The sequence below is a fragment of the Labeo rohita genome, chromosome 12 (assembly GCF_022985175.1).
Source record: "Labeo rohita strain BAU-BD-2019 chromosome 12, IGBB_LRoh.1.0, whole genome shotgun sequence".
NCBI classification, from domain to species: Eukaryota; Metazoa; Chordata; class Actinopteri; order Cypriniformes; family Cyprinidae; genus Labeo; species Labeo rohita.
Genome location: NC_066880.1, coordinates 22,906,037 through 22,923,536, shown reverse-complemented (window position 1 = coordinate 22,923,536; position 17,500 = coordinate 22,906,037). Strand labels below are relative to the sequence as shown.

The 17,500-nt window shown below is 34.2% G+C and overlaps 1 protein-coding gene across 3 annotated transcripts in view; it reads left to right on the top strand.

The window, feature by feature from the left end:
• Nucleotides 1-17,500, top strand: part of raraa (retinoic acid receptor, alpha a) — a 166,033-nt gene that overhangs the window by 146,655 nt on the left and 1,878 nt on the right. For all 3 annotated transcript variants that reach the window (XM_051124968.1, XM_051124969.1, XM_051124970.1), the window contains 5 exons: nucleotides 2,894-3,042; nucleotides 7,081-7,222; nucleotides 15,225-15,385; nucleotides 15,992-16,168; nucleotides 16,642-16,846. In XM_051124968.1, the coding sequence (XP_050980925.1) occupies nucleotides 2,894-3,042; nucleotides 7,081-7,222; nucleotides 15,225-15,385; nucleotides 15,992-16,168; nucleotides 16,642-16,846 (834 nt within the window). The remainder of the gene's footprint in view (nucleotides 1-2,893; nucleotides 3,043-7,080; nucleotides 7,223-15,224; nucleotides 15,386-15,991; nucleotides 16,169-16,641; nucleotides 16,847-17,500) is intronic.

The window sequence follows — 17,500 nt, the reverse complement described above, 5'->3', positions numbered from 1 at the left end:
ATTAAATGCTCATGTTTTTAAAATGAAATGTTCATCGAGCACATTACGAATGTGGTCTTTAGCCATCCATAGCCCTTTGGCCTAGTTCGTGTTCTGAACATTTTAGCTTGGACTCGGAGCAAGGCCTTTCTCATGTTTTATACTCTCCATTCGTCCGCTCAAAACAAACCTTTAGCTGTTCGTACGTCCCGGATGTTTTACCCGGCGATGTGGTTGTGGGTGTACGTGCTTATCTTGGCTGTCATAGCCACATGTTTGAACTCTAGTTGTTTGATTTTGGCCTCCATTCTGTCCAATTCCTTCCTGCTCTCGTTCTCATTCTCTCTCCGTCCGCGGCTGAGTCAGCCTTTCATTCCATCAGTCTGTTCCAGGACGTCTCTCTGAGTATTTCCTGCCCACAGAGAGACAGGCGGGAACATGCACATTGACAGAGAGTGTGTGTGTTGGTGTTTGTGTGAGCATGGATGCTGTTTCAGATATGCGTCTGCAGTCATTCTGTGTGTGTGATGTGTCCGGCGGGGCCAGACAGCAGTGGTGTGTAAATAAGAGTTCTATATTTAACTTCAGCTCACAAGTTGAGTTGCCCTCTGCTACAGCTGGGACACACACACACACACACACATATATATATATATACATACACGGAAAAGAAACTACAGCCAAACCAGCAAGAGAAGCAAGCACATACTTTCACCTCAGATACCCTCTCTACCTTTTCTCTAAACACAGAAATGCACACATTGTGTGCTGCTGAGAACTCCATAATATTGCTTTTATTTGTAGGCATGACTGTTGCGTAGGAGTCCCTAAGTCACATACTGCCTGTACTATGCAAGATTGCATTTAGTGATTCCCAAACTGTGTGTGAATGGCAAGCATAGATGGTCGCATGATGTAGTTTTAATTTTAGATTTTTCAGACCTCCATCCATAAGTGTTTTTGGCTGATATTGCCAACAACCCCTTGCACTGAGGAAGAGCAGGGGTTTAAATCATTTTTTAACATAAAAAAAATCTTCCTAGAAATCTGCCTTTGTGCCACATTTTACAAATGAACTGTTCTGAACTCATTTTGTGTGATAGAAAGAAATATGGAATTTTTGCTGTAACGTCATTTGTGGTATTTTCACACTTGCATTATTTAATGTTGTTATAATAATAATAATAATGTTAAAGAATTATTATTAATAGTACATATATTAAATAAATATAATGCTAAATTAATAATTTAATTAAAATTAAAATAATAGTTTAAGTATTGTTAAATATAAGGAAGCTGAGGAAAATGAATAATAATAATAATAATAATAGTAATAATAATGTAAAAAAATATATTATTAATAGTATAATACTAAAAAATGTTAAATATAGTGAGCAATAAATTAATAATTTAATTAACATTAAAATAAATAATTTAAATAATAAATATCAATTATTATTAGATATAAGGAAGTTGAGGAGACTTAATAATAATATATTAAATATAATGATAAATAAATTAATAATTTAATTAAAATTAAAATAAATAACATTTTTAATAATAATTATTGTTAGATAAAGGCAAGTTGAGGAAACTGAATAGTAGTCTTAGTAGTAGTAATAATAATAGTAACAACAGTAACCATAATAATAATAAAAATAATGATTGATAAACTAATTTAATTAAAATGAAAATAAAAAATGTTTAAGATAATAAATAATAATAGATAAATACAATCGTTAATGAATTATTAATTAAAATAATATAATGTTAAATTAATAATTTAAAATTAAAATAAATAATAATTTTAATCATAAATAATTATTGTTAGATAAAAGGAAGCTGAGGAGACTGAATAGTAGTAGTAGCAGTAGTAGTAGTAGTAATTATAATAATAATAATAATAATACATTAATTAAAATTCAAATACTAAAATTATTTTTTACATTATTAATAATAATAATAATAATAGTAATTAATAAATACAATAATTAATTGATAATTTAAGTACTATAATATTAATATAATTAAAATCTAATAATAATTGTAAAAAAATATTTTTTAGATAAAAATTGTAAATTGAATAGCAATAATAATAACAATAGTTGAATAAAATTGATAGTATAATTAATAATATAATAATTAATATTAATAATATAATATATAATAATATGAATATATTATTTAATGTTCAATAATAATTGTTGTTGTTAGATAAAAGATTATTTGCATCATCATAATTATTTTATTGCATTGCATTGCATTGCATTGCATTGTATTGCTTTGCTTTGCTTTGCATTGCATTGCATTGCATTTTGTTTTATTGCACTGCATTGCATTGCTGTTAATAAAAATGTGAACACAGCAGGAAACCCGTCTAGAATCCAGCACTGTCTGTTTACCTTCCCCTCAGTGGTTTCAATAGTGTTTAACAGTGTTCTTCTCTTGTTTTGATGTGTGATGTCTGGCTAATTATCATCAGCACAAATGTGTTACATGTGTTTAATGAATGTGTGAAGATCATCTGTGTCTCTCTGACAGAAGCTCAGTTCCTCTAGAGGAGCTGCTTCAGGACGTCTGCATCTTTGATCTCTCTTGTAATGTTTCCAATCACACTGCTCTGGGAAAGGGTTCAGGGTTAGGGATGCTTTCTAGATAAATAGAAAAGTCTGCTTTATTCAGCATTGTTTGAAATCTGGAGTTTATAGAATTTGAGCAATTGAAAATGTATCGGATTAGTTGTATGCTTGAAAAGAAATATTCAAATGAATTTTAATTCAGAAATGAACATTTACGACATAGAAGAGGTGTATTCAAGTCACAGAATGAATAGATTTGTAAAGTAAAGCATTTTTGTCACGCATACACAAAAAAACGTCATGTCATTGACCCATAAACTCACTCTCTTTCACAGCTATCGAGACCCAGAGTACGAGTTCAGAGGAGATCGTCCCGAGCCCACCCTCTCCGCCCCCTCCTCCTCGCGTTTATAAGCCCTGCTTTGTGTGTCAGGACAAATCTTCAGGGTACCACTATGGCGTCAGTGCCTGTGAGGGATGCAAGGTGAGTGACATGACCCATTCTCATTCACTCACACCGACCCAAAAGTAGCAATGCTGCTAACTTAGCTTACTAGTCAGCTGTTTTCAAAATAGTTCGTTTTTTCTGTAAGCTTTTTTTCCCTCCAAAAGTAGTAGAATAATGAAATACTGTTTACTGTGCATACGTCTGTATAACCAAACAAGATAAAATAGTAATCAAATGTAAACTCTTAAATTGTCTTGATTTAATCAGATGGTTCACTTTAAATTGTCATTCAACATAGTTTTAGGAGTCCTATAAGATTCTGTAATTATGCTTAAAAAAATGAATGTACAGTTCTAGATTTTGAGAATATATAGTGCTGCCACCATGATTTCAAAACTAAGTGTGACCCTGGACCACAAAATCAGTCTTAAATTGCTGGGGTATATTTGTAGCAATAGCCAAAAATACATTGTATGGGTCAAAATTATAGATTTTTCTTTTATGGCAGAAATCATTAGGAAATTCATAAATTCATAAATTCATGAGATTCATACAGTTATAAAGCTGGATAAATAAGCTTTCCATTAATGTATGGTTTGTTATGATGTGACAATATTTGGCCAAGATACAACTCTAGAATGTGAGGGTGCAAAAAAATCAGAAAATCGCCTTTAAAGTTGTCCAAATGAAGTTCTTAGAAATGCATATTACTAATCAAAAATTACGTTTTGATATATTTACAGTAGGAAATTTACAAAATGTCTTTATGGAACATGATCTTTACTTAATATCATGATGATTTTTGGCATAAAAGAAAAATCAATAATTTTGACCCCATACAGTGTATTTTTGGCTATTGCTGCTTACGGTCCAGGGTCACAAATATGTTTTCAGTATAGACGTGTGTAATTTACACTGTAGTGCAAAACGCCCAAGAATCATGAATTTATATTTACCACAGACGATGTTTTACTCATAGATTGAAAAACCCCGTTATAAAAAGCCATAGGAAAATCTTGAGGTAACACATGATGAATTAGTCTTCTGTGTTTTGACGTCATGGCTGCAGCATTGCCCCTTCATTAGCTTTAGCATACCTAACCACTTTTTGTTAGCAAATTGTAGTGTAGTAGCTTTTTGTTGCTTGATGTGTGGCTAACAGCTAGTAATGACTTCTATGTCAAGCTACTTAAATTGACACTTTTCATATGGTAAAGTAGTAGTTCAAGTACTACATAGCTTTCTTACTTAGCATTTTTGTCTTGTTTTCTAGTATACATATCTAAACATTATTGAATCAGGATGCATTTAATTGACAAGTAAAATTACTATATTATATTAAAGTATATTATTTTAGACTGATATTAAGTCTTGTTTAAAAAAAGTTTTCGTTAAAACAAGCAAAAAGATCTGCCAGCGGGGCAAGAGAAATAATCTTGTCTAATAGCGTAAGAAAAAAAATCTTAATCGAAAGGCTAAACAAGAGTATTTTTCTTGCCCCGTTGGCAGATATTTTTGCTTGTTTTAAGCAAAAGCTAACAAAATATTGTTTTTGTTTAGTTTTTTTTTTTTCTTAAAGCAAGACGTAATATCTTAAGTAGTTGTACTTGTCAAGTAAATTCATCTTGATTCAAGAATTTTTAGATATTTATACTAGAAAACAAGACAAAAATAAAATAATTATTTTTTTCAGCGTACAAGTAACATGTTCAAAACCGTCTGGATGGGTTGCAGTGGAATATGAAAATGAACCATGATTTTGTTATAGTAAAAGTGTAGTAACTATGTTTTTTTGGCTTATTGATTATCATTTGCATAACCACAGTTTTACTACTGATACCATGGTTAAACTATGTTTACTGTAGCTAAACCATGCTGAATTTGCTTTTAACTATAGTAACCATGGTTTTTTGGTTTTATTTGTAGTAAATCCATGATTAATTTTCATAAGAATAGTCAACCATCTCAGTGATTGTTGAGCTTTCTCGCATCAAGAGTGCAATGGAATCAATAGATCTGGATGAGGCTTGTGAATGTTAAACCCATTAAGAGATTACTGTTAGCAAGCTCGCTGAATTAGCCTGCATGCATGTGTTCTCATCCTTGAGTTTTGTCATTAGTGTTTTTTGCTAAGGCCTCACTGTTGTTGCCACCAACGGTGCATTTCCACTACAGCGTCAAATCTACGCTCAGTGCCGCTGACAATGCTCCAAAGCCACTGCTTTGGGGCGAGTCATATTTAGGGCAGAGCGTGCCTCTGAAAGCAGTGTTTACACCCTGTTTGCATTTCATCATCTTCTTTTAACGGCGGTTCGCAAACTAAACACTTTATTGGCGCCATCTAGGTACCACCTAAAATTCAAAGTAGCCTATAGAGACAGCCCTAAATAAAACATATGATTTTTTTAACGACAAGTGATTTCAGCACAGTAATCCAGCATTTCAGCAAACACTCGGAAACATACGTCAAAATCTTGCCTTGGCTACTTTTCACAGCAATTGGTTGTCGTCTGCGTTTTTTGCTCGGTTTTTGTATAGAGTCGAGGAATGCCCAACCTTTTTGATGGTCTCGGCCACTCTCAAAGCTTTCTCCGTGCCATTTTCAATCCCATAATGCACCGTGTGAGCATCTAAGCTCAACCAAAGTCCCTTTCAAGGAAAGTCTGTTCACTCAGTGGCCATATTTGCAACGCCTCCAGGCAGCTTATCCAAGACCAAGTCCTATCTAAATGAATGACGGAATCCTGAAATCTCAAAAACCGCTTGCTGAACTCACAATTAAATTACATATTTCAAATCAGCAACAAAATCAGAAAATGAACTGCCCCATGAATGTTATTTCATATGCTCAAATAGTGTTTAAAAAGCTTATTTTTCAAGCTAGACCAGCCATTGCACATGCTCATGCACAAAAAATATAGTACATCAACAACGCTTATGACTGCGCATGTGCATTGGCCAGTCCAGCGTTTCTAACGGCTGCTGCACTGACGCAATGACTTTACCAATCAGAGATTGGCTGGAGTACAGGAGTGAACTGTCTTTGTATTTCTGTAGTCTTTGGCTCAACTTCCATAGGAATGAATTGAAAACGCTTGCTACGTGTCAGTGGAAATGCACCGTAAATATACTGTGCATATGATGTAAATTTCAGATTTTTTTGCACTGAATAATTGGTCTATACGGTGCACTTGTTGTTCATATATGCTAAACATTTGTATCAAAAACGAAGTATATTTTAAGGTAGTACCATATTCAAGGTTCCATATTCAAGGTGCTTAAAGTGCTTGAAGTACTTAAATTTGACTATTTGAAATTTAAGGCCTGGAAATCCCTTGAAAATAGCAATATTCCTGAAGAGGTACTTGAAAAGTGCTTTAATTATTAAAAGACAATGTATCTATGAAATAAGTGTTTAATTTTTATATGTCTTTAATATCTTTTCATGCGAAATTCAAGCAATTCAAAAAAGAAAATACCTTTTTTTGCTTATTTCAGTTAATAAAACTAGTAAAAAAAAAAAAATACCGAATGAAACAAGACTAGCGTGCTAAGTCAGTAGAAGTACTGACAATGGCGTGTAAAAATGGCTGAAGACGTGAAAAGAGGAACAGATGAACCGAATCAACTGAGTGAGTCATTTATGCTGGAACTGCTCCCGTTGATTCAAACTTGTGACTTTGATCATTCATTTCAAGCGATTCACTAGTGAAAAAAAAAAAACGTAAATAAAAGACGCTAATAATTAAATAATAAAATAATAAGAGTCAATAATTTTTGAATTTCGATTTTCACTATTTTAAAAAGCATGTATGGGTGTATGTATTTTTTTGAAACTCTGAATCAGTTAAACCATTGCGTCACAAAGTCATTCACTGTTTCACTGTTTGACATTAAAAGAGAAAATTTCCCATAGACTTGAACTCTTTAGCCACCACATATCAATGGTCTAACAATACCCAACAACAAACAGCATTATGTGGATGTAAAAATCTAGTTGTTTTGACAAATTATGAGTTTTCATGCATCTCTTGGCTTTTATTTCACAGTCCTAATTGTGTTGTTTGTGTTTAGGGTTTCTTCAGGCGAAGTATCCAGAAGAACATGGTCTACACGTGCCACAGAGAGAAGAACTGCATCATCAACAAAGTCACCCGCAACCGCTGTCAATACTGCCGGCTGCAGAAGTGCCTGGAAGTGGGGATGTCCAAAGAATGTGAGCGATGCATCAGTAAAACTCCCTCCACAGCTGAAGAATTCTTGCCAAAATATAAAATAGCAAGTCTAGATATGAGTACACAGACACACATATATACACACTCTCAGTCAGTGCCTCCCTCTGGCTATACGAGAACACGTCTCCACACTGCTAGGCGCTGTCAGACTTGAGAAGTTAATTGGGAGAGGTGAGAAAATACACACATATTCACAGGTCTGCAGAAGAAGTTGTGAATGTGTGTTTGTTCAGAAATCTTCCTAGACAGATTGAAGGCACTCTTACCATCAGGTGGATGTGAGTCTTCTCTGCAGAAAGAGACACAAATAGTGCATTTTTAGAGGAATAGGGAATGGTCCAGTATCATGTCAGGCATTTCAGGCTCACATTTAAAGGTATAGTTCACACAAAAATGTAAATTCTGTCATTAATTACTCACCCTCATGTCATTTCGAACCTGTAAGACCTTTGTTCATCTTCAAACACATTAAGATATTTTTGATAAAATCCACCAGCTTTCTGACCCTGCATAGACAGCAATGCAACTACCATGTTCAAGGCTCAGAAAGGTAGTTAGGATTGTTAACATTAGCCAAGTTTCCATCAATGTTTTGTTATGAACAAAGAGAAAAAACTTTGCAAAATTTGCTGTCTCCAGCCTGTTTCTATCCAGCTGTCTTTTTACTGATAAAATTATGCGTGATGACGTCATCCCTAAAAAAAAACAAAACGAAGTGTCGCATAAGTTTTGATGTATTGCAAAAAAAAGTTGCCATTGAGCTGTTTCCATTCATAATTTCACCTATTGCACAAATTACATAGGCTAGTAGCCTGTTTTTCATCCAACTGAAACAAAACTTTATTATATTAGGCTACTATTTAATTGTATAGGTAGGCCTACATTAAATTATTTTTATTAACAAGTGTCATGAGATTTTTTTTTTTTTGTACTTAGTTAGGCCTATAGACTGTTTAGATACTTAAGCATCAAGCAATATTCATAACTCGCTGAACTCGCTGCTCGATTGGAATCTTGTCGTGTCAGAAAGTGATAAGTCTTTCAGTTTTACGGACGTCGCCATCTTTGATATTGCTTTGGTCTCTGTTGCTATGGTTAAGAAAATACGGGCGCTCCTAAGAAATACGGGCTTAACTCCTGTTGCACGTTCGTATAGACAGTATTCGAAAAGCGACTGTAAGCTGCTGTGTGAACGGGACATTTCGAGACTCACACCTGTAAGTAAATACGGTTGTCAATCCCAAAAACTGACAGTGTGAACGTTGCCAAAAAATTCACATGGTCACAGCATGCACCTGCAGCGCTTCTGCGAATGGAGAAAAACCTTAATAACGCTATATATAAAATAAATAAAAAGGCTTTTATGCTATTTTTTTCTTAAATAATTAATAAATTAACAAAACAAAAGAAAAAAAAGCAGCCTATATGCAGAATTTCGTTTTATTTTTGTGATGCACTCTTGAGAAAGCTGCATGCTAATTGTTTCCTTTATTTTACAAAAGCACAATGTTTTGTTTGTGAATGTACACAAATAAAATATATATTTAAAATAGTTTTGAATAATGTCTTACTCTTATATGGCCAAAAAAGGAGTAGTATTGTAAATTGTTCCCACTTTTATAAGGGGGAAAAATAAAGTGATTATGCCGGCACCTCTGGCGCACAGTTAAGCTTTACTAACTCGATAACTCGCAGCCTGCTCATTGTCATTATAAAATACAGTCAGCCAAACATATTGAAAAACTATGCTATTTTATTTCCCCTCACTCCACAACAAATCCTTTAAATTTAATTGTAGAACAGATCTGAGAACAAAACAAGAAAGAAAATATAAGCTAACAAGCCAAAATGAATTAATGTAAAAATTTGTGCTTTTTGTAGAAAATTAATACTTTTTAACTTGCAGCGTACTAAAGGAACATCAAATTAAGATATGTATATTTGAAAGGTAACTCAGCTTTTTCTTACCATATATAAAATAATTTTAGGTACAATCTAATAATATGAATATAATTTAATGCGCTTTTGAACTACAGAGAAACGGTGCTTTAACATGAGCAACACCACAAACACAGATGCTTTTCCTATAGGCTAATTTGGTCATGTGACAAAACATTTATTTACGTTAAAGCTCCTTTTCTCAACAAAAAGTGTTTCCAAACAAATTTTTGCGACATTTGAACTATCAATATATAGAATTTATGTGCTAAAGTTAAACGGAAAAAAGACTGTGTCGACACATGAGAAATGTTACCGATAAATGGCATTTCCATCAACTAATATTGGTAAATATTTTGAAGCGCTAAATATTTTCTTGCAAAAAATCCTTGGATGGAAACCTGGCTATTGTTAACATAGTCCATGTGACATCAGTGGTTCAACTGTAATGTTATGAAGCTACGATAATACTTTTCATGTGCAAAGAAAACAAAAATAATGACTTTATTCAACCATTTCTTCTTTTCCCTGTCAGCTTTCGACACATGTTCATGACTGAAAATAGACTTTATGTACTTCATGGGCTAGTGACCCGCATTTGCTCTTGACAGGTTTTGTGTAGTTCTATCAGTAATCATGTGCATGTCAAGCTTGACATTATAGACAGATCTGACAGATACATGCACATGGGTGACTAGCAGGTGTCATGGTGAGATTGTGTTACTGTGCAGATGACCCATCAAAGCATTCGCAATGGCACAACACGCTTTCGTGTCGTTAATGTGAGTTCATATGAATTCACACCTCTTGACGCATAGTACATTTAGAAAATGATGCACAGCAGCATTTTCACACTTCACTTCCTGCGTACATTTGAACGCACCCAACATCTGTAATAAAACACACACATGCATTGATTTTCAGCACGACACGCTGGGTTCTCTCTGCTCCAAATGCATTAGACTCACAACTCATCTGCCGCTGCTGAGGAGGAGGAGAGATTGTGAAAAAAGAGGAGTGGAGAGAGCGGGAGTGGAGGGAGGAAACATTGACATTTTTATCTTTTCATTGAATTTCATCTTTGTGATGGACGATCTGCCAGCGCTTTAATTTTCTCCTCTCAAATTATCCCTGTCAAGAGCCTCACGCACCCGCACACACATACACACACATCCTGAAACAGACATATGTGAGCATTAAGGCCTGTTCACACCAAGACGAATGTTTGCCACCAAAATTCATTGTGCTAAACATTTTAATTTGAATCAGCAGTTCTTTCTGCATCCGTTCAGACCGACATGAACATTTGCATGTTGTCAATACAACAGAGGATTTGTAAACTCCTTTTCATCACACTGTGAAGAAAACAGCCAACCAGTAAGATTTTGGTCATGTGCTAAGAGTGCTGCTGTTATATAAAACTGACTTGTTGTCACTCACAAACTTTTGTAGCAATGAATAGCTTAAGAAAATCAGAAGTAATAGTGGAGATGGATACTGAGTAGCTACCGATTGTTTTTCATTTTGATTAGTCAGTTAATCAGGCTTTTTTTTTCTCCACTCCACAAGGAATAGTTAGCATTAGAGGTTTGGGACAATCTCCTACTATATATTTGATGATTATTATTACTAATATTATTATAAAAGTACAAAAGTATTGTAGTTTTACAATATGCTTTATATGTTCATTTCTTAAAACACAATTACTGACCTAATTTCAGTGTAAATGACATTTAAAAATATTTATTATTATCCAGTACCAGAGCAGCAAATTTTATATTCAGCAAATTTTAGTTATTTATTATTATTATATCATGATAGCAAAACTGTCTCTATTTTTGATTTGATTTGATTTGATTTGATTTGATTTGATTTGATTTGATTTGATTTGATTTGATTTGTGACCCTGGACCAAAAAAACATTCATAAGGGTCTGAAAGTCTGGGTCAGTCTGGGGTCAGTCTGGGTCTGCTGAATAAATAAGATTTCCACTGATGTATGGTTTGTTAGGATAGGGCAATATTTGGCTGAGATACAACTATTTGAAAATCTGGAGTCAAAAAAAATCAAAATATTGAAAAGATTTAAAGCTTTTAAAGTTGTCCAAATGAAGTTCTTAGCAATGCATGTTACTAATCAAAAATTAAGTTTTGATATATTTATGGTAGGACATTTACAAAATATCTTCATGGAACATGATCTTTATATCTTAATGATTTTTGACAAAAAGGGAAAATCTATAATTTTGACCCATACAGTATATTTTTGGCTATTGCTACTTAAGATTGGTTTTGTGGTCCAGGGTCACATTTTATTTTATTTTATTTTATTTTATTTTATTTTATTTTATTTTATTTTATTTTATTTTATTTTATTTTATTTTTACAAGCAGAACAAGCAAACTTCATATCTATATTTATTCTACTTGCACTATAATATTCACAGAGACTCATCTATATTGCAGTTTAATTAAGTATACAACTCTACATTTGATTCATTCATACAAAAGGTGCCAAGTTTCGTGACATTCTGTGTTTCACAGGAAAGTCTATTTTAATTACTGCATTCCGCTTCAGTGTTTCCCGCATTGCTGAAATCATATGGTCCTACTATATTTTTCTAAAATGATAGAGTAAATCTTACTAAACCATTTTAATTAGCCAGGTTTCCATCTAAAGTTGCAAATTTAACTTCTGCGCAAAATTGGAGTTGGAGTAATTTTCATATATAAGAGAGAGCAGACGAAACGCAACAACAAAGACAGTTCTGGGAGGCAATTATACTTAAATACTTTTACGACGACAGATGCTCAAGCATTTCAGAATGACCATAACAACATTTCAGATGCTTTGCAATGATATCCCATCCCATAGCACAAATTCACATGATGTGTTTGGTCTCCATGGAGAAATTAAATTGTAAAATGCGTTTCTAGATCCTATTATTCACAATAACCCTATTTCACCTAATTCGAAAACCACCTCAAGCGAGCTCAAAAACTTTTTTTTTTGCATTTCCATCACTTGTTTCTGATGCGATACTTTAAAATGTGCATGAAAACAGGGTGATGGAAACAGCTTGCGTCATTTAGTAAAGAATCTTTATTGTAATTGAATCATTCTCAGAGCATTTACACTGTATTACACTTATACTTACACCCTGTCTGTTTTGTGTGTATTTTATCTGCAGTTTTATGAAATCACAATACACAGGCCCAAAAATCTCTACACAAGCTCAAATTCGCACATTGTTTTAATCTGAAATGTCATAGCTCAAATCATATTGCAGATCTGGTTATGTACATCTGTTTTAATAGTATGTATCTCTGTTGACCCCTTGGGTTTGTTCCCGGCACAGTGACGCATGTTAAGTACATAAATATGAACTACACATTTAAGCACTTGTGTAGATCACATTTCTGGCCATGTTTCTGTTCACCAGCGTGTTTCTGGCCATATCGTCACCAATTCCAGTGTGTAAAAATCACCTTTCCAGAAACACACAAAATACTCATCATACTGCTGGAGAAAAAGCCGTTCGCTTCTCTCTCTCGCTGCAGGTCTCTCTCAGTAACGCTTGTGCATGAGTGATGGTGCAGCCGGGCTAATAGTTCTTTAATGACTTCATTAAATTGTGTTTTGCGGCTTATGATCGCTGTGCCAATCTGTCATAGGGGCTAATGTAGGCACGTTAAGATAGCCCACTTTTATTTAGGAATTAATTCCGCATCTCCAGAGGCCTGAGAGTGGGATGCAGTAAGGGTCCGTGCGTTAGCGGAGATTGGAGAGAAAATAATGCCTTGGTATTACTGTGTGTGTGTGTGTGTGTATGTGTGACATATAATGAGATTAGATTAGCTCTGGGTCTAATGAAACCTGTGGTGATCTATCAGCGTTATGTACGACTTCATCCACCCGCTCTATTTATCAAACTACAAACACACATCCCGCAGAGAGAGAGAGAGAGAGAAAGAGATAGAGTAAGAGTTTGAGGGGGTACTGATGGAGGGGGTGTGATGGCATTTCTGCTTCCTGTCCTTTTTCTTCCACTAACACCTTTTTTTTTTCTCGCCTTTTTCCCCTCATGGTTTGTCTTCACAGATGTGATGTGTTGGCTCTAACACATTTCCTCTATCTGTCTGTCTCATCTCACTCCATTATTGCTGCTTACTGCATCTCGAACGGCCTTTCACTGCTTCTGCAAGTTTCCTCTCTTTTTCTTGCCTCTCTCATCCCTCATTCTTTCCTGTCTGTCTTCCTGAGATCTCGTTTCTGCTCTCATCGTTTTCTTCTAAAATAGCATGGCCACACATCTCACTGTAATAGCAAACTTACGTTAGGATGATAAAATATGATTAAATGTTTTTACCTTTTAATAAGGGTGTAACGATATTATCAATATCGCGATAGCAAAACTCTCGATATTATCATGGTCACATGATGATATGAAACGATAGGTCCTCCAGACAAAAAGTGTAGTTTTTAAAATATACTTAAACATTATTCTAACATAAACGGTCGTTAAAGTTGTGTTTTGGGCCATTATGCTTTGACACAGTTATATGTTCACTGCGTGTTTCAAAGCGAAGCGCATGCATTGTTGAGGCAATCAACTCGTGATCCGGTGTTTTCTGCGCCTCAGAATGTTGTTCACAGTGAATAGATGCAGTGAATTCGTTTATTGCATGTGTGAGTTTAGCGCGCGTTTAGGAACGCAACGACCACCAGTTATGTTTTATTTTCGCGGCAGAATGGACAGATGATTACTGCATTTCATTAGATTTGTTTTTGTAAGCCTGTTTTCACTGAAGCTGGAGTTCTCCGTCAGAATAAAAGCTCTACTGCTGTTTCCGTCAAATTAAAAACTTAAGTGCAGTATGAAGTGCTTGACAGCTAGCGGTTTAAATGGGTAACATTACTGCAGTCCAAATTCAAAATATCTCTTTCAAGTGTAGAAATTAGGAAAGAAGTATAGTAATTTCCCTACTGTAGTGTAAAGCTAAAATATACCTATGAAATATTAATTTTAATTTATTTTGCAGTGCAGTTGTTTTTACAATATATGGCTAATACTGGCATTGTTGTTGTTGTTGTTACTATATTCCAGTTTGTTTGGCTTCTTAAAACACCAGTGTGATAAAATGTTATTTAGACTGAGACCGTAAATCACAAATAAAAAGAGGGTTGAGTAAGTTTTTTTTTAGTTAAGAACATGGGTTGGAGCTCTTAATTTTGAACTCTTAAAGTGCATTAGATCAAAGAATTAAACGTTAAAATGTAAAATTTTTTTTTTTACCCTTAAGTTGTCTTTTTTTAAAATATGACAATAAATATCGTATCGTGGACTTCATATCGCAATATTATTATATTGTGAGATTTTGATATCGTTACATCCCTACATTTTTAATATTGTAAATACATCAATGTTCAATAAATAGTAGTAGCAGTAGTAGTAGTAGTAGTAAAAATAATAGTGCATATTACATGCGTTTTTTTGCCCACTTCATTTTCTCCTGAAATTACATGTCACTATGATACCTGTTATCATACAATTTATGATAAAATGTGATTGAATGGCTTTAGAATTTAACATTATAAAAGACATTAATGTTAAATTAATAATTTCTTAATAATATATTATTATTATTATTATTATTATTATTATTAGTGAATGCACATGACGTATAATATTTTTAAGGCCACAATTGATGTAGTGTAGCTTTAAGATTATTTACTAAATGTTGCAGTTCATTCAAAAACATGACTCAAAAGTCAAAATTAAATTTTATTATTATTATTTTTTTAAATAAAAGAAAAAAGACGTGCTGAAACCACAAATGACTAGAGAGAGAACTTCACATATCTGCATAAAAAGTAGATGATGATCTACATCTTTGAATGTCATCCACACTGAGAATAGTTTGGGAATTGTAAGAAATTAATATGTTGTATTACTTGCTGTTTAAAAGAAGAATTAAGAATTATTAACAGTTAGAATATGGGTAATCAGTATTGACCTTTGCTCTCTGTCTTTTTGTCTGTGTAGCGGTGAGGAATGACAGGAATAAGAAAAAGAAAGAAGAGAAAAAGCAAGAATGCACAGAAAGCTACACCCTGAGCCCAGACACAGAGCAGATGATTGACAGAGTCAGGAAAGCCCACCAAGAGACGTTCCCCTCGCTGTGTCAACTCGGGAAATACACCACGGTAAGAGCATGTGAGGGTTGAATGATGGTCTAAATGTTCCCTGATTACATTCCCGATCATTCCTTTTTGACTTGATTTAGTATTTTCAGTTAGATCTTTAGTGTATTTAACTTTTTATTGAACATTTTGAACCTTATTTGGCAACATTGTTTGTTTGAAATGGTTCCTTTGATTAAATAAAACAGAAAAAAATATAAATGTGAGATATCCCTAGAGAAGCATCGAATATCGTCAAATAGCTGAGAAATATTGAGATCCTTCCCTACGTGTAATGTGGCTGTTTGACTTCACAACCCAATAAAATCTTCATCTGTGAGGATATGACCTAATGTTTTGACTCTGTGTGGGTTTTTTAATTAATGAGATGTTACTGACTGATAAATCAATGCTGTAATTACAGATATGTGTCAGTTTGTCAATAACTCCCAGAACTCTGTGCTGATTCTGCTTCTGTTTACAAGCAGACTTCAGTACAGTGAATGGCCAGAGTTGATGTGCCACTCTTTCAGCTATTATTGATGCTGCTATTAATCATTTACCATAGCAGTCTAGTGTACCTGAATTTTCTCTCTCTCTCTCTCTCTCTCTCTCTCTCTCTGTGTATAGAGTAACAGCTCGGAGCGGCGCGTGTCACTGGATGTGGATTTGTGGGATAAGTTTAGTGAGCTCTCCACAAAGTGCATCATAAAGACGGTGGAGTTTGCCAAGCAGCTGCCAGGATTCACCACCCTCACCATCGCAGACCAGATCACACTGCTGAAGGCCGCTTGCCTCGACATACTGGTGAGAACACACACTTAACCCAGTTTTTGCTTATGGTGGGCTATGATACATTGCTAAAGCTTAGAACATATTTTGGGGGTCACATTTGGGCGGATGAAGGATGTAGGTTCTAACCTCACAAGCATTCCCTTGTGAAAAAGTTTGCTTAATGTGCATGTGTAATGTAGTTCATTCTAAAATTATGGTAATAAAAGGCGACTTAAATGGATATTACACAAAAAATGTTATTTCTGTCATTTACTCAACCTCAAACCAAAGAGTTTCTTTCTCCTGTTGAACATAAAAGAACATATTTTGAAGAATATGGGTAACCAAACAGTTGATGTTCCCCATTGACTTCCATAGTATGAGAAAAAAAAAATACTATGGACGTCAGTGGGGACTTTCAACTGTTTACACACATTCTTCGAAGTATCTTCTTCAGTATATGCAGCATTAAGTCTAATACATCCCCTCTCCGTTTCTGTTTTTAGATTCTGAGGATCTGTACCCGCTACACACCTGAGCAAGACACCATGACATTCTCTGACGGGTTAACGCTGAACCGAACGCAGATGCACAATGCTGGCTTCGGTCCGTTAACAGACCTTGTGTTTGCCTTCGCCAATCAGCTACTACCGCTAGAGATGGATGATGCAGAGACGGGACTGCTCAGTGCTATTTGCCTGCTGTGTGGAGGTACTGTACACACACACATGCTGTGCATCCTGACCTATGGGCTGTTATGAAAGACCCTGTTATTATTACATATAATTGTGCTTTTAAAACACTAGACAGTATGTTAATGCTTGTAGATAGGAGACCTTATGCAATACTAAATATTTCAAACAGTATTATGCTACATTTTTCCATTTTGGAAAATGCAATAGGTCTTTATTTGTATTCATTGCTTACATGGAGTTTGAATGATTAAAGTTTTTATTTTAAATGTTTTTGTGAGAAGTCTCTCATACTAACCATGCCTTTATTTATTTGAAGACAAAATACAGTAAAAACCATAATATTGTAAATTATTATTATTATTATGTAAAAGAACTGTTTTCTGTTTTAATGTATTTTAAAATGAAATTCATTCCTGTTATGGCAAAGCTCAGTTTTTAAGCAGCCATTATTCTTTAGCTATTTTTATTTTAGCTATAGTTTTTAGTGTCACATGATCTTTCCATGTTTTTTAGATACATGGACCTCTAGTGCCATGCAGTGTTTGGTAATGGTATTGCATCCCTTATGCTCATATAACACATAGTGAACTTATATATTTTATAATCTGATGTAAACATGGTCATATTTCAGTAATTATATATTAAATTCAGAAATAAGAAATAATATATT